At 44.5% G+C, this 24,815-nt stretch overlaps 1 protein-coding gene and 1 long non-coding RNA gene across 28 annotated transcripts in view; both read left to right on the top strand.

Moving 5' to 3' along the window:
• The first annotated feature begins 4,437 nt into the window (after window positions 1–4,437).
• Window positions 4,438–7,046, top strand: LOC136563591 (uncharacterized). The gene is made up of 2 exons (XR_010784635.1): window positions 4,438–4,717; window positions 5,973–7,046. It is a non-coding gene; the product is annotated as an uncharacterized lncRNA (long non-coding RNA).
• Window positions 7,047–16,593: 9,547 nt separating this feature from the next.
• The window catches only part of MAPK8IP3 (mitogen-activated protein kinase 8 interacting protein 3), a 73,938-nt gene continuing 65,716 nt past the window's right edge, over window positions 16,594–24,815 (top strand). For 21 of the 27 annotated variants that reach the window (XM_066560943.1, XM_066560934.1, XM_066560932.1 and 18 more), the window contains exon 1: window positions 16,594–16,984. In XM_066560943.1, the coding sequence (XP_066417040.1) occupies window positions 16,667–16,984 (318 nt within the window). In that variant the 5' untranslated portion in view covers window positions 16,594–16,666. The remainder of the gene's footprint in view (window positions 16,985–24,815) is intronic. The other 6 variants (XM_066560947.1, XM_066560945.1, XM_066560946.1 and 3 more) reach the window with 1 other exon arrangement.

The following is a 24,815-nucleotide window of genomic DNA, read 5'->3' as shown; positions in this document are numbered from 1 at the left end:
AGGTGGGTGAAAGAGGTCAGAGCTGCCCTGCCCAGCTGCGGGCTGGGTGGGGCAGGGGAAGCCATGCAGCCGGGTGAAGTAGGCCGGAGCTTTGGACAGAGAAGGGAGGTGAAGGCCCCTGCAGGATGGAAGGGAGGAGGAGTACTGAGAGACATTGGGCAGCCCCCCCAGAGAGCGAGAGAGAGCCTGTGCCTGTGCTTGTGCCACCTTAAAATTTGATATCTTGTGCTGGCAGCATGGCTGAGAAGGAGAAGATGGGGGGGGGGGGTTGTGCGGTGAGAAGGTGCCTGGCAGGGCCATTATGGGAGTTCTGGACAGGCAGAGACTGAGATTTTAACCCTTTTCTTGGATGATGGAAACCTTACAAAATGCTGATACTCTTGGAGCTGAATGAGAAGAGAGATAGAGATGATATAGGAGGAAATGGGCTAGTGTGATGCAAGTTTGTGCAAGTGAAAGATGTCTGAGAGAAGTTGAGAAGAATCCTAGGGAGGTGAGGAGGAGGAGATGGAGTGGCCTTTGGCTGGACTTTTCTTGTATAGCCATGGACAGAACCATTTTTCCTGGGACACAGAGACTGCATCTAGGGGGAGGCAATGGCTAGGAGCCAAGAGAGTGCAGTGATGTTATGTGAAGGAGTGTGTGAACAGAGGCGACTGGTGAGGAGGGTGGTGGTACCCTCTGTCTTTGGGGAAGAAGAAGAAGATCTCTGTTCTTGAGACCCCTCAGCCCCAGGGGGTGAAATTTGGGGGGAACAGGTGTCCCGAAAGTGAGAGACTGTTCTCTTTTTGGAACTGGGCAAAGCATCCTTAAAAAGGGAAACCCTAGAAGCAGCCCTGGTCCATGTGCAGTGGTGAGAGCACCGGACATGGAAGGAAGATGTCATGGTGGCAAATGATCTCCAGGCGGTGCCACGTGTGACATGGAAACACAAGAAGTTTCAACTGTGTTTCCTGAGGAAGCCTATGGTACAAGAGGGACTCCTCTCTTATTGATGAACTGAGAATTGATTATCTGAAGGGTGGAGATGGACTGAGTTGGTGATCTGAGGGGTGGTAACAGAATTGAGAATCCAAGGTTTTGTCCTATTGTGATGTATTGGAAATTTGGTGGGGGGAGAAGGAATGTTTTTAGAAGGTTTTCATTCTGAGTTCTGTGTGTGTTTCTTTTTACATATAGTTGTAGGTTAATAATTTTTTTTTTTTTTTTTTATTCCTGAGTTGGAGCCTGCTTTGCTCTATTCCTGGTCACATCTCACAGCAGACACCAGGGAGCATATATTTTCATGGAGGCACTGGCACTGCGCCAGCATCAAACCATGACAATCATCTATAGCTATTGCTATATCTATCAATATCATCTATATCTATCTCTACATTTTAGAAATATTTTCTGTATATATTGTGTGTGTATGTGGGAGTATCTATCATTATATATATTGCATAATGTTCCATGTTATATCTATGTAAATATATGGTTTTTTCACATTTATGACATATTGCCCTCTCCCTCCTTTCGGTCCCTGGATAACAGGCTGCGTGAATTTCTTGGGTAGAATTAGCTTAATTTTTGAATTTTACTATTTTTCCTCCTTTTCAGCACCAGCTCCGAAGTGACCTAGAATATAGATTGGTAGTGGGTTTGCTTTCTAAGCCCTTAGTGAGAATGAGGATATAGGATATATATAGGACTAGTGATGGAGTGGTCAGATACTCATGAGAGATTTGTAATGGTCGCATGAATGTTTGTACAGATTTAGGCTACCCTGAGTCTAGAAGAATCTCTAGGCTGTTTTTAGTGAGGAAAGGGACAGGCATAAAAATATTTCAGGTGCTTAATCCATTAATTTTCTCAACATGGCCAGGTTTAATACTTCCTCCTGAATCCACACATCAGCAACTGTGGTGTCTGTGCTGTTGTGAGAACTTCCCAAGAGATAATCAGATCTAATAGACATGACTGATTAAAAACCTGTGATGCAGAAACCATTTGGGATGTCAGTCTGAACCTTGAACAATAGTATTTTCCATCAGTGTTGCTATTTCCATCCTGTATCTAGTAACAAGCCCTTATGGAGTAGATGAGGTGTGGGCTTTTACACGGGAAATAGAGGAAGGAGAGCAAAAAAATTAAAACCGAAGAAGCAACAGTGTGTCAGAAACCTCATCTACTCACAGCAATTATGGCACAAGAACCAGACCAAACCAGATAGAGACTAGCATTCTTCTTCCATTATTGCTTCAAGGAAGAAGACTAATATTTGTTAAGAAAAATCAATTAGCTGACAAGTAAGACGGAGATTCTGAATACAATCTATGGAAATCATCCTTGAAGAAACCCTTTGAAGAAGATAATCCATGATGGCTTGTAAATCCTGGAGCATGTTTGTCAGAAGCTGGTTTTCTCAAGATTTACCTTAGGTTCTACCTTGTAAGGATATATATGAGTTTAGTATTGTCTCCTGGCTATTGGGCCTCTTATGCTCTGTCAAATTCCAGTCATCTTATTTATTAACTTGAATTTATAGATGCTCAGTCATTCTGATTTTCATTTGAACTATTACCTGGTTCCTTCACTTGTGCATCCATAAATATATCATAATAATATTTTACCTTGGCTGTAAATTTATTGCAACACGGTAGCACTTTTGTTATTTTCTAGAGCTCTTGGAAGTCCTGGTTTTAGTCCTCTCATAAAAACCTGTGCAGAGAATTGTAATTTTAATGTAAGTTTTACAGAAAACTCCCTGGAAGTAGTATCAAGTCATCCTCCTGCCCCTGATCTTATTGTGCCAGTTTTTTTCTGATTTAATAGATTTAATTTTCTATCTGAAAACAGGCAATCTCTCCTGGTATATGCTTCCTCTTGTTTATCTGGATTTTCTATCAACAAGCTCTCAGTCTCAGGGATTCCTCAAGTGTTATAAACAGTCCTTTAACATTTAACTTATTGAAGCATATGCCATTATTTGCATTCTGTTCCCAAGTGATTACTTTACATGAGAGAAAACAGCAAGATTTGGTTTGTGACATGTATTAAACCTTTTTGAAAAGAAAAATTCTCTTCAGTCATGAATAGTCAGGTTAAAGTACAGTTGTAGTATAGATAATGTTTTCAGGCAGGAGAGGGATTTTATTTTTTCAGGTGTTATTCTTAATTTTGCAATAAAATGTGTGTTTCCTCTGAAAACAGAGGCAGCAGGAGGGTTATTATGTAGTAGTTCAACATACTTTGCCATCTCCTTCTAATGGCTGTGTGTTATTCTCACTGACCAGCCCATGTCTCCTCTCAGGCTCGCAGGGTCCCCAGGGGATATTCTGCTGCCAGATCTCCCTTCACTGCTGCTGCTGTCAGAGGCCTGTCAGTGATATGTGCTGCTGATGTCGGGGCTGAAAGGGAGGAAAATCCCAAAGCATGGAACAAATAGCAAGAAGGAGAAGTGTTCACAGTGGCAGGAAACCCCATGTTGGTGTGTGTTTGAGCGCTTCAGTGTCTGAGTGTTGGTGTGTGTTTGTGAGCTTCGGTGTGTTTTTTCCTGTGATGTCCTGCTGCTGTGAGAGCTCTCTTTCATGTAATAATAAATCCCCTTCCCGGCATTGCTGCTCCACTTGCTGTAGTTCATCCCAGCTAGCTTAGAGACCATCCCTCCCACAGGTTCAGCACAGACACAAACTCACTATGGATTTACTATGGCACCGAGTTAAGCAAACCTGTTAGTTAATTATATTCTTTGTTATTGTCACATTTCCCTTTTTGCTGAGTGTCTAAAGGCAACTTGACTCTTTAGTACTTGTCCTACACCCTTTATTGCCATATGTGGATGCCAGCTGGTCAGGGAGAGAGGAACGACAATCGTTTCTCACAGTGGCTTGTGAGAATTTTTAGGAAGCTGTAAGAATGTGATTACTTGTTAGTATAAACAATCTGCAGGTGGTGTTTTTCCACCTTGTTTTCCTGTTCTTCTCAAGAACAGTGTGTGAGAAAAATATTTTTTTATTAACTAGCCAATCAAGTGGAATGTATCATATCAGTCTATAAAAACCAAAGATTCTTTTGTAATAAAGTCTTTTGTCCTTTTGCATTTGGGTTGTTCATCTGTTCTTGTGTCATTCTTGGTTGCAAGAGTAACAGCCATACCTGAGCATCTGTCTGTCACCTGAAATTTGTTCTGAAGGTCTCTTTTAGGTGCAGCTGAGGTTTCTGGTGTCTCTGCTAGAGTCTGAACTCCTTCATGCATTGTGTCTTGGGGTGGTTTTCTATCCCCTGACCGTCTACTCTAGGCCCAGGAACGGTTGCTGTAGCTTTAAGGTGAGTCCGGGGCAGGGGGGAGCCCTAGGGCTCTTGCGGGGGCTTTTCCAAACCTCACTCCCTAGGCGTCCGTGGTGCGAGAAGGGCGGGCTCTTTTCGTTGCTTAGTTAGCTCGGTTAGTTTGTTTTTTTTTGTTAGCCTAGGCAGAAAAGTTTTTCCCTTGCCCCGGCCTTGGAGACTGTGGCAACAATGCCTCGGCAGCCTTTTTGTTTTTCCTGAACTGTTCGGTTTGGTTTGGTCAGAGAGGACTATCGACGAGAGAAGCGGGCGAGCCGAGCGGCCGGTCCGTCCCGGCCCCAGACCTCAGGAAAGCCGACCCAGCGGACGAAAGGACCCTAAATCCACCAGCTTCAGATGCTGTAAAGAGGAGACCAGAGATGCACCAGGTTCCCATGTTTTTTCCCGAACTGTGGGTGAACTTGGTTTTTTTCTTCCCTGAGACAAAAGCCATATTTCGCCATTTTTCTCCCTCCTCCCCGCCATGTGGTCAGCCGTGGTTTGTTTTTTGTTTTTTTTTGTTTGTTTGTTTGTTTGTTTTGGTTTTGGTTTTTGGGGGTTTTTTGGGGGGAGGGGGGGCGGTGGTGGTGGTGTTTTTTCTTTTTTTTAAGTGGTTTGGTTTTTTTTTTTTTCCTTTTTTTCCCCGGGTGTGGGTGTGGTATGGTTCTGACAATTCAATATCTAGTATTTATTCACTTTTTTTCCTGTGCCGTGTGGACACTTGGTTTGTCAGTAAATGGCTGGCTTTTCCCACTTTCATCCCTTAACATTAATTTCTTATTTGTGGGAAGAAATTGCTGAAACCGTTTTCTTCAGAGGAAACATTAATTCCAGAGCGTTTTCTCTTAAACTTGTCTCTAATCTGAGACATATTTCTTTGTACAAAGCAATGAAATAAATGGGGATGTTGCTGTAAATTTTTGAGCCACTAAGGTGCGTGCAGCTGCACCTTCCTGCTGCTTGAAGAAATTGTCCTCAGCCAGGCCTGTCTGCCCCTGTAGCTTGTCAGCTGAGAGTACAGCAGGAAAAGTGGGGCAGGCGTTGGAGTCCAGGACAGGGAAAGCAGCATGCGGGTACTGATTATATGCAGAAAAGTGACACTGGCTATCTCCCATCCTACTCCATTCATCTTTCTGTCTCTCACTGGATGGAACGCTATTGGGTGCAGAAGGGCTACTACAAAACATTTTAGAAGCAGCCAGCATTTCTGCATATTTTACTACACTTTTTAGCTCTTTCTTAGTTTAACGTGAGATACCCGTCCTAGCAGAGGCTACGGTTTATGTATAACATAGCTTGCTTTTTTTGTCCACTCGATACTGTGTAGGGCAGGGAGTAAAATGTATAAGTTCAGCAGGCTAGAACATCTTGGCCTTGTTATAAATGATCAATCAAAAGCCAAATTATCAAAAATGCGAAAAGATTTATTAATCTTTTTCTGCGACCAAAATACGGTCCTCAAAGCCACCACAGCCAAAGAGACGGTGTCGAGCTCGGGTTCGGCGCTGGGTGAACCTGGATGTGACCTCTATCGCATTGGACCCTTCCCCGTTCACAAGAGCCGCTTCTTGCGGGGATGTTTTATACAGTTTATTGTGCCCGAGGTGGAGGAGTCCCAGTTTCTTTTGTAACTCTGCATATTCATAGTTGGTTCTTTCACTGTGCAGAGCTGGGAAATCGCAGTTTCCTGATTGCTAGCCAGCGTCGATTGAATCCCGGGAAGTTGGGTATTCACATGTATCTTTCTGGTGACTTGGCTCGGGATCATCGCGCTGGGTGCGTCTATTCATAAGTTAACTGCCGATTGTTCTCCTGCCGCCTTCAGGAATTTTGGAATTCGAATAGTCGAATAGTCGTCTGCCTCTTGGGCTGCTTGTGGTCAGAGACTTGTTTGGATTTCACAATCTTTATAAAATACTTTCTTTTATAGCATGAATTATTTCCCAACATATATTACAGCCTCATTCAGGAAATCTTATTTACCTTCAGTTCAAGGTCTACTCATTGTTTTAATATGCATGAAAAAAATTAATAAAGCTTGCGTGCAAGTTGGTAGAAACAAACCAACTCTGAACTTACACTTTTGTATGCACTTGTGATGTTTATATCCACTGTGAATGTTATTATCACCTTCCCTGAAAAGCACACTTTGATATCAATAACACAGCAATGAGAATTAGTGGAATACAGGGCTGGAAGACTCTATCCTACTTGTTCCTCGGAGTAGATCCCACTTCACTTAAGGTTTGGCAATTAGCACAATGCTGCACCACTCAACCATCATTTCCTGATAGATAACAGAGCTCTCAGGGGACCTTGAGAGACACTCAGCTGTGAGTGTTGGGAACAAGGTAGGTAGTGCACAAGTCCAGCAGTTTATTGTTACAGATCAAAAGGTGGATGGTAACTGGATATATGCTAATTTGGGGGACTGTGGCAAAACGCATTTGCTTTAGGCAAAGGTGCCATTTTTAACATTGTCCAGAAGGCAGGGGAGAAAATAACTTTTCTGTTGCCAAACCACCTCAGCACAGAAATGAGCAGGGCACTTCAACCTTCATCAAATCAGATGATTAAAAACGTTACAGCAAAATTTATAAATCTGTGTTTTGATCAAAATGTTCTAAAAAATATAACTATCTGAAGCATTTCAAATACAGAATCACACTGCTTATAGTGAATTCACCTCTGCTTTCTTATGTTCTTTAAAGAAGTTAAATAAAATAGAGTATGAAGAAAGAGTTGGAGTTGCTTTCAGGGATGCAGTGAATCTTGGGGGTTTCACCCAGAATGAAAGTTGCTTTAACTAATGTTTTATGAACACTAAACAAAACCTCTCCTGAGACTTCCCTACAAGGCCTGACTTCCCCTTCTGCTTCCCTTTCCCTTTCCTTTTTCCTTCCCTTTCCCTTTCCATTTCCCTTTCCCTTCCCCATCCTCTGCACACTGAAGCATTGGGTACAGTTGCTATCAGAAACTTCCAAACACCTCCTTGATGTAACATTAGTGTTGAACAGGGAGCAGCAGCCTGAGATCCTGCTTGGTATTTTCACAGTCTTCCCTGGTTGAACATGTTTTCATTTTGTTTATTGTGCACACTTATTTCAGTGCCACTTACTACACTGAAGCAATATAAAGGATTAGAGGGAACACACCAGCACATTCTCCTTTTTCTCTGTTGGTTAGAGAAAGCAAAATGCTACACTGAAGCCATTAATTACATTTTGACTAACAAGAGTATTGTTTGCCAAACGATGATGGGGTGCTTAGATGGACACAGCTAGTCTATACAAAAATTTCCTGGTTGTGAATGTATCCAACCCATAGTTTTATCTTTCTTTTTTTTGAGCCCATTTAATTAATAGAACTCTATAATAATGTAGACAACTACACAGAGTCCGCAGTCAGACAAGAATAGAACAAACAGAAATAGTAGAGTCTGTGGTCTTTGAGTACCTAACAAGGATGATGTCTGATTTGAGATAGCTCCTGATTCACTCCAATGCTGAGCTAAGAGTCACCTCAGAGACTGACTCAGTGAGGTGGGTATGTGGGGGATTGCTCCTCCTAACACGCTACCCAGCACTTTTACACAGCATAATATATGGTTAAATGTCATGCATATTCATTACATTCCTTGCAATAGGAGTGATTATACAAATCAATTCTTAGAAGTTTATTAATATCATTAGCATATGTGACACAGAACCACAGTGTACTCTGGTGGTTGCATTGAAGAAGGCTCTGGGTCTTCCTCAGGGGTTGTTCTGCCAAAGACTGGCAGTCTTCCTCACTCTGTGCTTTTCACCTTTCTGAAGCACGCCCAGTGCTTTGCTGGCTGGTTACACGTTTTCTGTGCCAGTTTCAACAGGTTTTGTTCCTTTTATCTTGACAAGGTGCGTTCTGTTTCTCTTATCTTAACAAAGCTAAGGTGCATCCTGCTTCTTAGGCTTGTGATTAATATTTGCTGACTCACTAGTTTACTCATGGTTACATGAGTTAACTGTTGGTCAATTGCTTTCACCCTGTGGTTGTAAACTAAAAATTAAAACTTTAAAGGTGGACATACTGGTAAAGGTTTCCAAGATACATGGCAGGTTGTCTATTTAAAAATAAAGGCTGACAACCTGTATAACACACATTCCCTGGCCAAAGCACCAGTCACCACCAGTCACAGTTCAGAAATTACTTGACAAATGAGGTTTTGTAAAAGTACCACAATGGGTTTTCCTGACCTTAACAAATATGGAATTATTAAATATTAAGCCCCGAATGTTTTGGGGTGTGTCCTGCCTGGCTTCGTCTGGTCTCGCTGCTGGACCAAAGGCGGCAGCTGTGGCGTTTTTCACCCCAGAGATGCCTTTGGCTGGCTAGGTGCTGCAGCTGGGCGCTCAGAACAAGTCCAGGCAAAATAGGAACTCAGTTTACCTTTGGTAGCAAAGGTTCAGACAGCAGTGAAGAGAAAAGGAGCGGGTTCTGCCGTGTAGCTTAGATCCAGAGTTTATTGTAGCATGGTAGATTTCTGAATCTGGCAACAGCTCCAGCCAGACAGACGGAGACAGAACCACGACAGAGAGCCACGGCAGAGACCCCGACCGCATGGTCTCGTGTCCTTTTTAAGCCCCGGGGACAGGGGGAGGGGACGGACAGGTGAGGGCCAACCAGGTGTGAGCAGGGGAAGGGTCAGGGGATGTGGAGCCAGGACAAACCAATGAGCCCAGGCCTGGGGGGCATCTGCCAATCACACGACGCCTTGCTGGAAGGTGCCAGGCAGGAGGGCAAAAGGGGAGGGTGAAAGGTTGGCACACCTGAGGGGGATGGGATAGGTGAGAGGAAATGGGACACACTGCAACATGGAATAAACTTCTGAACTTCATTAAACTATTTTGAAAGGAATAAGGGACTTGTCTTTACAAACAAAATGTGGATCTGCTGGTAAATAAAGCTAGATACTAAGAGATAAAAGAAACAATGGGAAGGATTCCACTGATTGATAAATGGAATGAGAGATTTGTCTTTACAAACAAACTGCAGGTCTGCTGATAAATCAAATTGAATACTGAGAGATGAAAGAAACAATGAGAAGAGCCATAAATTCTGTAAAAAATTCCACTGAGTGACACAAGAAAAAGACAAAGGGGGGGTTATACATTAGAAGAGGGTCTTATGTATTAGGCGTTTCAGGTATTGGGCGTTTCAGAAAGTCTGTATCTGTCAAGTACCTCAGCCAATGGGGAAAGAAAGAGTGACGTGCGGCCAGGAAATTAGGATAAAAAGGAGGCTGTGTCCACCAAATATTGAGAGACCCCAGGGGAAATGCCCCATGACCTCTCCCTTTATTCAAATAAAGTTACGAGACTTCTCTGTCTCCTTTTTGGACATAAACCTCTGGTGTTTGTGCATGAATTTTCCTGACAATTTGAAGCCAAATCACAAACTCCTTTTAAAATTTTAAATAGGAATGCCACTAACCAGTTCTTATTCTAGACAGAAATAAACCTTTTAAAAAAGGTTTTATACACTCCTATCCCAGGAGCTAAAGCTTGTCAGTCACCCCTCCATATACTACTGCCTTGTTGAAAGAAAGCACAAGTAGTTCCTGCTGTCCATGTATTTTTAAACAAGAATAATCACTTGTAAATGTTATAGATGATAATATAATATTGGTTTTCACATTCATAGATTAGCTTTTTGCATCACAAGTATTTTGATACAGTACAACTTATACTTACTTTTAACTACTTTAAATAGTAGTAGTTAAATAGTATAATCTGTCAGTTTATTTTATGTGTCAAAAATAGGTTAGAAACTGTTGTAAAATAGTTGATAATTGCTAAGCATGTACTGTTAGTTTGGTTATGGTAAAAGGGGTTAAAAGGGTAGTTATAAGAAATATGCTACTCAACGTACCATAATACACCGAAGTAAAGCGCACCACCTCCCAAGTGAAACGAGCCAGCCTGGACAGAACTGTAATGGGCCAAACAAGTGCCTTCAAACTTCATGCAAATGAAGGATCCAAAAAGAAACCAATCCAAAGGGACAAAAACCAGGATAAGAAGGGGCTTCTGACCCACTGAATCTGTGCTGCTCTACCTGGAACATCATGGACATCACTGCTCAAGGAGCCCCAGCGCCAGCGCTGCAGCATCCTCAATGGAAACAGTCCTGCTCGGCCTCCAGGCCCCTTGCTTTAAGCCTTTTTATTATAATAAATGCTGAAATCACTTTTAATACTGGGAGCATGGTCCTGTTTTTAACATATGCACTGTATAGTTAATATGAATAGTAGTGTGATAAATATATTGTAGGCTTTAGCAAAATGTTAAAATAGAGACTAAAATACTTTTATGTAACTAACTCAGAGAAAGGTATAAATCAATTCTGTTTCTTACATCTGCGGACTGGCCTCTCCAAGTGATAAGATAACAGTGACAAAAAACAGCATAAGCATCCAGGAAAGATTTATTGACTCTGTGCTATCAGGGAGTGTGAAACAACAGGATAGAACTACAGGAAGAAATAAAATATACAGACCTAATCTACAGAATATCCTGCAGACAAGTCAGAGGTTAAAACCAAACAAGAGCTCCTGGAACATCAAAAACTCAAAGGAATGTTTAATAATGTATAAACTAATTGTGAGAAACAACTGCTCACTTAAAAATTTTTAAAAGGTTTATTCAACCTTAGCAAAAATGCAACAAAAGGACTAAATAAGGAAAAACAGCATATCCTAGGTTACAATATTAAGATGTATTCTATTCCCATCCTCAAAAGCTGTTGAAACTAGGAGGGGCATTGTTTTTTCCTTATCTGCTGTTAATGGGCCTATCAATGCCTTTCCCCATGACTCAGAGATAACTCCCTCCAGGAGCCATTTCTGTTTAACGGATCCACCACGACTCAGAGAATGATAACAGCCCATTGTGAGACGCTCCACCCAGGGGGAAAGAAGCTAAGCATCCCCACCTGGATATAATCTGGGATTCGGGACAGAACAGTCAGTCTCTCCACTGGATTCCCAGAGGAACAGCCATCTTTCCTACTGGATCTTCAGAGGAAGACTACACCCTTTCTACAGGATCACTGCTCCAACATAACCTCATCTGCCACTCCAGGAGGACTGCAGCCACCAATCCAACTGGACTGCTGCCAACACCCTGACCAACGGGGTGTCAGGTTGTATTCTGTAAGACCGTGGCTCGGATGGGCTGTGTGGGTCCACTCCAACTAGCTATTGACCAAAGCCCACACGATCTTACTTAGATGAAAGCGAAAGACGAGAAGCGCTCTTCTCCCCGTGGGGACGGACATCCTCTGTTTATTGACTTGCTAGGAGACGCCTTAGGCTCTGATGACTCCCTAGATGAGAAAGAGGGCGTGGCTTGACGGTGGGAGATTTTTATACCCAGGGGAATGGGGGGCGGAGGAGGAGGTCCACAGCCAATGGGATACCAGCGAGGAGTGGCGAGGGGAGGGGTAACCCAGGAAGAGACCAGCAGGGGGTACGGGGGTGGGTCAGGGAAAGACCATGTGATGGGGGGAAGAACAAACCATGTGATATCAACTATTCAGTGCAATATAAGGACCACTCAGTGCAAAAACTCCAATCACTCAGTGCAAAACAACAACTAAATAAACTGTTTAGTACAACACAACAGTATTCTGACTTTGTCAGTGGTTTTTCTTTTGTATTATTGCATGTATTTTGGTTTTCTTTTCCCTTTTCCTAATAAATTGTATTTCTGATTTGGAGTCTCTCACTGGTTTTGCTTTCAAACCAGAAAACAGCGCTGGAAGCCTCCCATGGCTGCCTACCACCTGGCCAGCGCATCTTCAAGATGGATAATTTGCCTTTTTTATTGCTAACTTCTCCTAAAGCCTTGTCAGTCAACTCCTACCTTGCTGTCCAGTGGTAGAGGTCACTTTCTTACATTCTGATTGGAGGTCAGGTGCTGCCATAGTAACAAGCCAACCTTCCCAAATCCCCAGATTCCCAAGACCATCCCATGATAACACATAGTGGGGGGAGGGAGCACATTGCAGTAACATAACTATATATTTATAAAACTTCTTTTAACATACATATAATGTTCACCCCTTAATTGTGAGAGTCAACCATTCACTCATCTATAACATAATGAATATGCATGTAACCCCAGCAATGTAACTGTATATAGAGAACATGATTTTAAGCTACCAGTGTGGTCTTTGGCCAAAAGCACCCCAGCACTGAATTCTTCTTTTATCATGTATTAAACTTTAAAAAATTTTAGAAAGTGAACTCTGTTTCTCACATAAAACCCGGTTTACATAAATTCTTCCTCTACCGCAACTGTCCTATGGTACTGTGGTCCATCTTTTGCTGTTGAAACAACACCTTGAATTTCAGCTGAGTACTAATTGAATGTGAATTCTAGGTACTAAAAACAAGATCATATTTTTGTTGGTTGTATGCCATCAAAGTAGAAACCTAATGTTAGGATTTTTTTCCCCCCTCAGGGAATTTTCTCCCATCTGTTGCCTAAGAGATAATAACGACCAGCACTTAAGAGAGACAAAAGCAGTGCCCAAGGTGGGGGGAAGGGGTTCAGCTGTCTGCAGACTTAGCCAGGGGCTTTTCTCTTGGGAAGGGCAAAGATAGCTGGAGATGTTTTGCTGGGGGGTCAGGGGGCTTGGCTTGGCTCTTCTTTCGCTCTAGGGCTCAGAGGGGAACAGTTGGGCTGCTGCTACCACGGGGTAATTTGCTGCCACTGTGGAGTCCAGCCCATTACTGCTTTCTTCCTTACTGTGGGTGAGCCTCTGCTCCTAAGAGCAGCCATTGAACTGGGACCTTAGTAATACCTGATCTGACTGGAAAGGACCATCACCATCTACTGGGGTGCTGCCAGGGAAAACCCAGAACCCCAAACTCTTCCCTCTTCCCCAAAGGTGCGTCTCCTGGGTGTGTGCGGCCACTGCTACAGAGAAGCCCAGCTGCTGCTGCCCAGCCCACTGCTTTCTGCCGCTGCCTTGGCCTTTCTTGCTACACCCTAACCCAGCAAGCTGCATCCATCCAATGCTTGCAGCTCCTGCTAAAGCTAAGGTTTTCTGCTACATTTTGTTTGTCACCCTAGGCGCCCACCTCTGCTGTTTCAGCCAGTGCTCCGAGATTCCCGCTGCAGCCCATTTCTCCACCTGGAGGGGCCCTGGGACTGGCTGCCCCTGTGGGTTTGTAAATAAAGCCCCTTTTCTCTCTGCCCCACCAGATGAGTTGCCATCACCGTGTGGAGAAGCGGCTGCGCTCACGCCGCAGCGCCCCCTGCAGCCGCGGGGGAATTATCGCACTCGCCCCGCCAGGCCAGGAGCCACCAGTGCCCCTGCTGGCTGTGACCAGAACTGCACCAAAGGGGGAAGGTGCCTGCAGCTGAGACAAGGCTGTGGTTGGGCTTCTGGTTGGTTGTTGCTGCCATTGTTGATATTTGTTTGCCTTGTTATACATACATATATATATCTACTTATAAAGAACCGTTATTCCTTTTATCATACCTTTTCCTGAAAGCCCCGTAATTTCAGAGTTATAATAATTTGGAGGGAAGGGAGTCACATTTTCTATTCCAAGGGAGATTCCCACCTTCCTTGGCAGACACCTGTCTTTCAAACCAAGATGACGCTGTTGAGTCAGGGACGGAAAGAAAACTCCAGTTTTCAGGTGGATCAGAAGGCAAAAGCGTTTAATGAAAGTAGCAGGTCTTTTTATAATGTGACTCACTAAGGTGATACTTGATCGGTCTCAAAGTAAAAACATCTCACATTATTGGTGAACTATGAATAGCACACTCTGGAGAATATCTGTAAACAATGGTTACAGAAAGAGAGATAACAATTGTTTAAATTTTTTCCTCTAAGATTACCAGGCTCAGCCTGGGAGAAGTTATCTCTGTTCTTTCTTTGACTGAACTGAGAATATCCACACCAATACACCTAAAAATACTTACACTTTCACAAAGCAAAGTTCCACCTGTCTAAGGGAAAAAAAAAACAAAAACCAACAAACCAGTAGTTAATTGGAGATCATATGGTTATTACAAAAGAATCCTGATTTTCCTTGCATAGTTTCAGTGTTTCTATCCATTTCTCACTCCTTGTGCCTTTACTTTGCCCACTTGGAAAGGTAAGCTCTTCAGCAAAGCACCCTTACAGCCATAACACAATTGCATATCTATAGCACAGTCAGTTTTTAGTTTGCTTTTAGTGCTAAGCAACTAACAACTTGAATCTTAGATAAACTCCTATGCTAGATGCAATAAAACCCCAAAAGGGTAGAATAAGCAAATATTTTGCTTGCTAACTTTGATCTGGAAGTGGTATTTTAATTTTTTTCTCACGCATGGCAGCACCTAGCATTCCTGCCATTTCTTGACTGATCTATAAACTTGAAGTTTATAAATATAGGAATGTATATTTTAATGTACAATTTAAGTAAAGGCTCCTGTCTTTCAGCAAGACCTTTAACAATGTCACTGGACCTGGACCAGGAGTCTGTTGTAGAAAGGAGGATGCACTTCAGCTGATATCCCCTCCCCTCAGGGATGCCTGCTAGATCTGTTGGGATTACAGTCAGAAGAGTAGGTAATGCCATGGGCTCATCAGTCTCTGTGGTTCAACAGGCTTTAGTTTGTGTCACATCCATTGTTTCAGTTTCTTATGTATGTGGACAAAATGCAAGAAAACTTTATAAATGCTTTTACATGCTCTCTAGATTACAGGAGATTAGAAGTTCAGTGTAATATGGAATTAGTGAATAAATCTTACCTTTCTCTTTGCCTGCCTTGCTTCTCTGTCTGTTCACCTGTACATTTTTATTCATAATATGTTAAATGCAATCTTGCCTTTAATAAAGCACACTCTTGTGTTTGTTGTCAATAACAGTACAACTCTTGGTCTATAAAGTTTCCTATACAAGACAGAGTGAATCAAGGCCTAACATGGGTGACCTACTGCGTTTTAAATTTTTGAGCAGGAGTTTTTTCACATTTGTTTCTTGTATCTATGTGCCCCGTGCCTTTGATGCACTTGGCTGGGTCTGCTCTGTGTGGAAATATTTGAAAATCTGGTTGTTACATTCAGCTGTCTCACAATCTACTGGTGATCCATCCCACAACTAATTACACCTCAGCCTCAATTACTGTAGGACCCTTCCAAGTGTGCTACACTTATTTAATTTGGTATTATTCTATTCCGTTCCATTCTGTTCCCTTCCATTCCTTCCCTTTCAATTCTCCTTTTTAAAGAGATAGGTTTTTGCTATAAAAGTAGCTGTCTAAAAGCTGCTAATGCTCTCAATCTCAATCAGTATGTAATCAGCTATGATAATGTAACATAGAAAAAAACAGTCATAAAACTTAAAATTCTTAATTACCACTGAGATGTGACATTTCCATTGCAATTAGGCTTTCTGGGTAGGGTTAAAGTTCTTTCCCTTTGTGCAACAGCATCTACCGCGATGAAGCTTTTAGGGTGATTGCTAGTCATGACCTTGGAATTACACTCTTCTTCAGAGCTCTAGGCCAAATGAAGGTGTGGGGAGCCTTTTCACAAATCGACCCCTTATTTCTCTCTACTGCCAGGCTGTTCTCAGTACAGAGAAGAATGATTCCTGCTGTCTTCTTCCAACTTACAGCCCAAACTCAGCTGAGCCCAGGATGTGGCAGACTCTGACTTCTGTGACACCTGCTGAGGGTGCTAGAGGCTGCCGCCCGTAATTTGCTGGAGCTTCTGCCAGTCATGTGGTGTGTGCTGCTGTTGCTTTGGGAAATCTACTGATTAAATTCGGGATTGTTCTGAATTTTCTTTGAAGACTTGAGATGGCCAATTTCGCGTTCTGGCTTTCAGTTCATCCCTGACAGAACAGGTCCTTGTCTGCTTTCTCTGTAGTAATTACGGCTGCCTGATCTTGGAGGTACAACTACCGCGGCTGTGACGGGTCTGTAACGCGCCTCCCAGAGCCAGTGCGTGTCCGAGATGCGGCGCGACCCGGGCATGCGCTGCCTTTGTCTGCCGTGGGGCCCGGGACAGGCCGCGGGCGGGCTTGCTCCCGGCGCGGTGTGCTGCGCGGGCGGCTCGCCGTCACCGCTGCCGCCCCTGTCTCCGGTGCCAGAAGCACTGCGGCGCCGGGCCTACTCTCAGCACGGGTAATCCCCATCCCCGATCAAGCAGCTCTGGGCGGTGCCGCCGCGCTCCGCCCCGACCGGTGCCCGCGGACCGTGACGCCGCGTGCGGAGCGGGGCGGGGCAGCGCCCGGTGGCGGCGGCGGCGTCGTCAGCGGGGCCTGAAGCAGAGGCGAGCGGAGCGGGGTGGAGAGCTGTCGGCCGGCAGGATGCTGGAGATCCAGCTAGACGATGGCGGCGTGGGGGGGTACCCGGGCGATGATTACTGCTCGGGGTCGGTGATGTCGGAGCGGGTCTCGGGCCTCGCCAACAGCATCTACCGCGAGTTCGAGCGACTGATCCACTGCTACGACGAGGAGGTGGTGAAGGAGCTGATGCCGCTGGTGGTAACGGTGCTGGAGAACCTGGACTCGGTGCTCACCGACAACCAGGAGCACGAGGTGGAGCTGGAGCTGCTGCGGGAGGACAACGAGCAGCTGCTCACGCAGTACGAGCGGGAGAAGGCGCTGCGCAAGCAGGCCGAGGAGGTGAGTGCCGCCGCCCCGCGACTGTTTTGGCCACGGCCGGGCGGGGGCCCCAGTGCAGGGTAGCGGGAGGGCCGAGTGGGTGGCGGGGGCGGCTCAGGGATGCGGCCTCGGCCACCTCTCACAGACCTTCGCTCCATCGCCCCGATCGCCACCGCTGGCGGGTGCCTGCTGCCCGCCCCCCCGCGGTGGGCCCGGTTCGAGGGGAGGTGGTGTGGGGGGCGGCCGCCCTGGGGCAGCGACCGCCGGTATCTTCTAGAAGCGGAGTGCGGGGGCGGGCCCGGGTGAGGCGAGGCGCTTCCCCTCCCGCGGGGACGCGGCAGGGCACCTGCCCCCGGGACTCCTCCGGCCCCGACAGGCCCGGCCCGGCCCGGCTGCTCTGCCGCACCGCGGGGCCTGGGCCACTGCGGCTGAGCTGCCCCGTGATAACGGGAGGGAAAAAAACCGAACCACAATAGCTGCAATCCTGTGGAATTCCTGAGGAATTAGGAATTCAGTTTGCAATGCCAACAGCATCCGGAGGGGTCAGCATAATTTGTGGTGTAAAAAATTGTTTTTAAAATGGGTAATTTGTGCAGTCATCCAGCATTCTCAATGTCAGCTGTAAGCTGTTTCGTTGGAGCAAGGAATTGCCTTTAGAGTATAACGTCTTATTTTTGAAACTTATTTGTATCAAAACTATGCCTTGAGCTTTAATAAAATTGTTCCCAAGTCAGCACTTGCCGTTTCCTGGAGCGTGGATGCGCTCCCGGGAGAGCGGGGGCACGGTTGCCCAGCTGGTGGGATTATTTGGAAGTGGCTCAGGAGAAATCCGACCCCTCTGATAGAGAGGAAGAAGAATGCTCCGGTTACAGGGGCTCGGATGTAGAGAAGACAGAGGGGAGGTGATCTGCACTTTGTCATCTTGCTGCATCTGCGCCTGTCCCTGCTGAAATACAGAGCATCCTTTCAGCCTTGAAGGCTGGGAGCCGTAGGGATTGCTGTTCAGCCTCTCGGAGTGACAATCTGTGAGCTGGAATAGAGGTTTGTTGCTGAAAGCAGTCCATCCTCACCACATCATCCCCACCACATCATTTCCTTTAAACTTCTTAAAAAGTGGGGTTTTTCTGTATTTAGACTAAGGAAGAGCAGATTTAAGATTCAGTTGCTTTCCTCAGAGTCAAGTTCTGATTTGATATGGGGTAATCAATAAAATAAAAGAAATAGTAGTAATAAAATAAATGGTAGTAATGAAATAGTTGTTGAACTGGAGAATGGTGTAAAGCAGATGCGAGATTTTCATAGACATGTTCGTGTTGCTTAATAATCATGGGCAAGAAGCTTGGTAACTCAGTGGGGAGGACACTTGTGGTCCATTACTGATACTGAAAGCAAGAGCCAGTCAGTTAAAAGTTTTAGTCCCAAGTTCTAATTATGTATTAATGGACTAATAAATGATCCTAAAGTTCTTTAGAATGCTTGTAGGGATCAAAAAATTATTCTGAGTACATGATGTTTATTTATGTTGTGTAGAGACAGCATTTTGCAGCTTCTGAGAAATAATTTTTAAAGTGCACTATTTATGGGAAAAAAATGAGACTGCCAATGGGTGGTTGGACCAGTCCAGTTGGAATCATCTTGCATTTTTGGGCTGGGGTGGATTTCTCTTCTGGGCTTACTAGATACAGGATGTGTTTTCTGGAAGCAAATGTACTGATGGCAGTTACATTCCCTGCAAGGAAATTTCAGAACTGTGCAGAATACCATTTGCCAATGATATTTTTAGAAAGTGAGATTTAAAAAGTGCCAGTGATGATGATGATGAAGAAGATACTTTGTCATCCTTACACACAGTAAGTGGGAGAAGTGTCTGCAAGAAGACTTGTTATCAAAAAGGAATAGATAATGTGTTTCTTATGACAATAAGTGAGCATTGTGCCTCTACAAGCCCCTTAATACAAGGCCTTGCATGGAATACACAGCTGCTGTTTTCCTCAGTATATATAACAAAGTACATTATTTATCTGTACCTGTTTCCCATGCACTGCTTACTCTGCAGTAAATTGCATGGTATGGGGCTGAAAGTCTGTATATGACAAGGAATTCTGCTGGCTACCAGGTAATTGTACACAATCAAAAACCAGAAAACTGTTTTCTTCCCAGAACGTGCATTGCTGCTCTGAAGCAGTGCCATAGAGACCAGGGGCTGTCCATCCCACCTCTCCCAACAGCATCAGTTTCCTGGGCTGTGCCTCAAGTCTTGGGTTGGATCTTCTCTTCTAACTGGGAAGATCCTCTCCTGGAAACAGGATTTGACCTCAGTCTTGATTCCTCTCTGTGTATGAGTGTCAATTACTACAATTAAATCAACACTGAGAGGTTAGAGATGAAAAATGGATCTGTTCTTTTGCAATATCCTGTCAAAGGACCCTGAGTTATAGTTACTTTATATTAATTTATTAAATTCAAAGTAACTGAAACCACAGGTGGGCATTGTTCTAGCATTAAAATGTGCATTGTATTGGCTGATTATAGCTGTGCAGAGCCATCACACCTTGGTGTTCATCTTTATGCAGCAGTTGTGCATGAACAGGTATGGTTTGTTAAATTAGGGTTAATCGTAGAATCATAGAAACATGAAATAGTTTGATTTGGAAGGGACCTTAAAGATCATCTAATTCCCACACCTCTGCCACAGGCAGAGAAACAACTTCCTTTTCATTAAGGCCATAAGGAATATTTCCTTTTCAAAATTACTGTCTTAAGACAATTCTCTATATTGTCTTTTAAGTCAATCTTTGCCAAAAGCAAATTAATGCTTTACTTTCTAAATGCTTAGGTTGTAGAGACTCCATGTTTTTGTCCTAAAATAGGGCAGCAGAAACATCCGGGCAAGTGGATTTAGAATAGAAGTTTCTTGGCATGAGGCAGTGCTGTCAGTTGCTGTCGTTACGGAGCTTAGTACAGAATTTTGCAATTTTTCATGACCTCCCAGCTACTGAAGATACAGGATTCCACTAGATTTTTGGTGGTTTTGTTTTCTTCCATCTGTTTCATACGAATACAGAATACATATGTGTGAACATAGGGTCATTATTGCTTGTGCAGTTTGGTGGTCTGTGGAATCACAGACTCCTCTAGTGTGTCTTTGATCTCCTGAGATTGAGTCCCACACCCCTGCTCAGTCAGGGGCAGCTGGAGCAGGTTGTCCAGGACCTGCTTAGAGTGTGAACATCTCCATAGATTGAGACTCTGTAGCCTCTCTGGGCCACCTGTCCCAGTGTCTGACCCCTTGCAGGAAAAATATATGTCCTTGTGTTCAGATGGAATTCTGTGTGGTTTCCCTTGTGCCCACTGAGTCCTGTCCAGAGCAGAGTCTGGCCCCCTCATCCTTTCTTCCTCCCAGCAGGTACTTGAGCACACTGGTCAGATCTCCCAGAGCCTTGTTGAGCAGCCCAGCCCTCTCGGCTCCTCCTCCTATGCAAGATGCTCCAGTCCCTTAACCATCTTTGTGGCTCTGGTATTTGCACTGGTGCATAGGACATTACTTATTTTTACTGGCTAAGTATTTGGTTTAGCTTGATGTCTTAAGGAAATAAAGCTGTTGGTGATTGCTGTCTTAGGAGCTGCCCCAAATAACTTAGGAAACTAATGGCTGCTTTCAAACGTATTTGTTAAATAAAAAGGTTACTTAAATTTTTTGGGGTGTCTTTTTGGTGAATAGTGAAAGAGAAAGGTTAATTGAAGGTCCTGCGTGTTGAAGGGACGGACAGAGTTGCCAGCGTGCAAGTGATTGGTGGCAGCAGGACAGTTGGCAGGTGGGTCTGGGGCAGGTGGGTCCAGCATGCACACACTGTTCCTTTCCTTTGTGGGGTCTGCTCAGGGAGCATGTAGGTGTAGAGCTGGGATGAGGAAAGGGCTAGGGACACCTGCAGAAATCTTCAGGGAAAGTAGGCCTTATTTGGGTCCACTCTTAATGAGACATTTTGATTTATGCCAGCAGTTTTCCTAATGTTCTCTATTCTTTCTCTCTTGAAGACAAGCATCACTTGTGTGCCCTAAATGCGGATTTCTGCAGTGATTGTTCATCACACTGGGCACTGATGCCAAGATGAATGTGCATGTGTGAATGCACATAAAAGCTTTGCAGGGATGTTTGGGGTATGTTAGCATGGCTTCTTGGAGTTAGGAAAGCCAGATGGGCTTCTGCCATGTGGGAGGTGCCTTCAGACCTCTTGTTGCATGAAAACTGCTTCTAGGGAAATTTACATCCCAAGGGAATGGTGGTGGCTGTCCACAGAACACAAGGTGCCTTAGTAGCAAAGTAAGAGTGTTGTTTGATTTGCAGCATAAGTTCATGCTCATTAGAATCTTTAAAACAGTGATCATTGAAGATGACTCGGTGCTGATCAGGAGATCTGACCCCTCCTGAAGGCTTTTTGTAGCTTGTGTTCTGTGCTGTGGCAGCCCAGCACCTGGGAGCAGCTTCCATTGGAATGTCACTGGGAAAACCTGTCTCAGTACCAGTGGCTGTTCCCATACACTGACTGCTGGGGTGGTCGGTGTGTTTCCAGGCTGCAGTTATTGGAGGGCAGGTGCTGTTGCCATGTGAGTGTCATGGGCCTCTTCTGGGCTCTTGGAGAAAGGAGTCTGCATGTAAATATGTGGCAGAGCCTGCTGGGCTGCAGTTCTCATGGACTTGTGTTGATATTGGACTTGGCCGGGAGATGGGCGGTGCTGCCTCGAGCTGCCTGGGGTGCAACGTGGGGTTCAGCAGCACGGTAAGCCCTTGAAGCAGTGTGTCCTGCCTCCTGTGACATTCCCAATGGGCCATCTTCAGCTTTGTTGTCTTGTGGGCTTCTCCATGGGTCTTTTGACAGAATCACAGTCTGGCTGAGGTTGGAAGGAGCCTTTGAGCTCATTTGCTCTAACCCATTGCTCAAGCAGAGTCACCCAGAGCAGGCTGCCCTGAGTGTGTCCAAGCAGTGTTTGAGTATCTCCAAGAAGATGGGAGACTACAAGACCTCCTTGGGCAACCTGTGCCAGTGCTCATAGGGAAAACTGGTTTTCTGATGTTTAAAGGGAACCTCCTGTGTTCCAGTTTGTGCCCATTTCTTCTTGTTCTGTCACTGGGCACCACTGGAGAGAGACTGGCTCCTTCATCTCTGCACTTCCACTTCAGGTGTTTACATATATTTCCCCCCCCCCACCCCCAAGCCTGCTCTTTCCAGGTACTTCAATCCTTTTATCCTTGGGGCCCTTCACAGGGCTCTCTTCAGTCTGTCCCTGTCTCCCTTTTGCTGGAGAGTCCATCCCTGGGCACAGCACTCTTGACCTGCTGGCTATAGCCCAGGACACTATTTGCCTCAAGGTCACATCAACTGGCTCATGTTTAACCTGATGTCCAAGAGCAACCCCAGTTTTCTGCCAAGCTCAGTGGCCCCAGCAGGTGCCTGTGTTCCCCAGGGGCAGGGTGTTAACTGTGAAAGCCCTTTGCTGGCATTGCGAAGTGTAGGACTTTTACTTGAAAGGCACCTGGGTGTTTTCATCCTTTCCCACAAGAAGCAGTATCCCCATCTCCTGCTGTCATGTCTCTGTGGCCATCACTCCTCATTATAGCTTGCTGTTTGCATTGTTATCTACCTTATAAGCACATTCAATTATCAGTAAGTAATTTTTATGTAATAAGAGGGCTCTGGTGTCTTGTTTGAAGATCAGTGGCAGTATTTTGAAAGAGCTGGTCCTTTGTGAGGGGCGCTGTGGCTGCCACATGTACCTGAAGAGCTTTCCGACTGGGTGGCAATACGGTGAGCTTGCTGGCTTCTGTCTGCATCTCAAACAGCACAAGAGCTTGTAAAAATTCCCTCCTTTGTTAAGGGATGCCTTAAATATCATCCCACCTCATACCTTCCTTCGCTTTAGAGAGGTGGGGAGGAAGGATGACAAAAGTCATAGTTGTGGGTGCCAACCCCTGGTGTTCACTATAAGTCCTTTCTTTTGTCCTGCCTTATATCTGCTTTCTCTGTGGAATGACTTGCACCTTCGGAAGGCGTTTTGTTTCCCCACCCTGAAAACAGATCTTACAAATAGCTGATTAATGGGAATTTCTGCAGCCTGATGGTGACCTCATACCATCCAAAGAGGAAAGCTTTGTGGAATATGGGAGACCAGATACTTTTACGTGGATTCTTTGCACTGTAGGCTGGTGAAAATAACTGACAAGCATGAAGTGCAGGTTCACTTGGTACCAGATCAGTCTCCATATCCTTTAGGCCCTCTTGGTCCATTCCTGGAGCCTGCAGGTACTCTCAGATTTCACCCACGGATCAAGTATGAGAATCTTTGTGGTTATTAGAGGGTTATTCCAATTTACCTTGAATTCTTTTCTGCAGTTGTCTTGATTTACAAACACTGTTGGTCCTGGAGAAACCAGATTCTTTATTTTCATCAGAACTACTGTGATACTTGTAAAGATAATTTTCTGCTGAGCAGGCAGATGTTTGCTTATATATTTATATTACTTTTGTCCTTTTTTCCAAAATACGTCCATTTAGTTGCTCAGAAGTAGAAAGCAACACAAGTGAAAGAATTTGTGGTGATCCCATTGTGTCTTCTGGATGAGGTAAAGCTCACATTTTGGGGATATTAACCATTGTGTCTCAATTTTCTCTCATGCCTTTGTTTCAGTGATTTCATTTGACTATGATTCAGAATTGATCATGGTCAAATGATCAATTGACAATACAATTACACAGTATTGTAGATTATGATTAAAACTCAGCAACTGAAGATAGTAAAATTAAAGTAACCAACAGCATAAAATTGTTTCTGGAGATACCTGAGTTTGAAATTTATATCTAAGTAGGTTAGTTATTTTAGATGAAAATTCTAATGTTCTCTCTGAACTGGTAAAAGAAATTCACTGGCCATTCTTACAACCTCCTCAGGATATCTTCACGCTGAATTATGTCTCCCCGGGCTGAATTTTCTCACCTTTGTAAACATGTTGCTTGACAACTTCTGCAATAGAAATTGCTTAATAAAGAAAAATAACTTTGTGTTTCAAGCATTATTTAAGATTGTCATACAAATAAATATGCATTAGGTAGACATGGATGTGTATTAGAGAGGCTTGTTATGTAAATTTTACTGTATAAAAGATGTAACTTTTTACCCCAGAGTGTGCTTGATTTGTGGAAACCTACACCTTGCAACCTGCACAGAATAAATGTCTCATTTCTAAAATTAGACTCTGTGTCTTTGTTTGGAGAGCTCCTAAAATTGACAACAGCTCACTGCATTGGCCTACCATCAGCACATACCCCATGTGAAAGGTTGGCAATGTTGGGATGCTGAGCATGCCTTGCCTTACAAAACCTGTAGCAATATAACTGAATAGGACTGTAAGCTAAAAATTTACCATCCCATCATGTGTCTTCTGATGCAGGACTAGGATTGATGTTAATACATATAACTGTAAGGAAATAATTCCTTTCTTCCCTTGAAGGTGGACTGGGGGACATTTGTTGAGGCATAACTTGCTGATGCCTTTTCTCTGCTCAAAGTGAGGATAGAGAGCTGCCTCTGCCAGCAACAGGAGTGTTGCTTGCCATTCTGGATCAGGTGCTGCCTCCCTTGCTCCCGCCCACAGGACACCAGGGCAGGGACCACTCTCTTCCCTTTCCTGGTATCATGGTAGTGTTGTGGCAGTCTGCCCTTTTCTCTTTGTCTCATCCTTTGTGCATGGCTCTACAGGAGAAGGGCGATACAGGACAGGCATGGTTGGCTGTGGAGTGGGGTGACAGCACAGGTGGAACGCGGGTTGGCAGCAGGGAGGCATCCTGAAGGATGTAGA

Source organism: Molothrus aeneus, chromosome 16, assembly GCF_037042795.1.
Source record: "Molothrus aeneus isolate 106 chromosome 16, BPBGC_Maene_1.0, whole genome shotgun sequence".
In the NCBI taxonomy this organism is placed as follows: domain Eukaryota; kingdom Metazoa; phylum Chordata; class Aves; order Passeriformes; family Icteridae; genus Molothrus; species Molothrus aeneus.
Note: the sequence above shows the minus strand (reverse complement) of the source record. Positions and strands in the feature narration are given on the sequence as shown.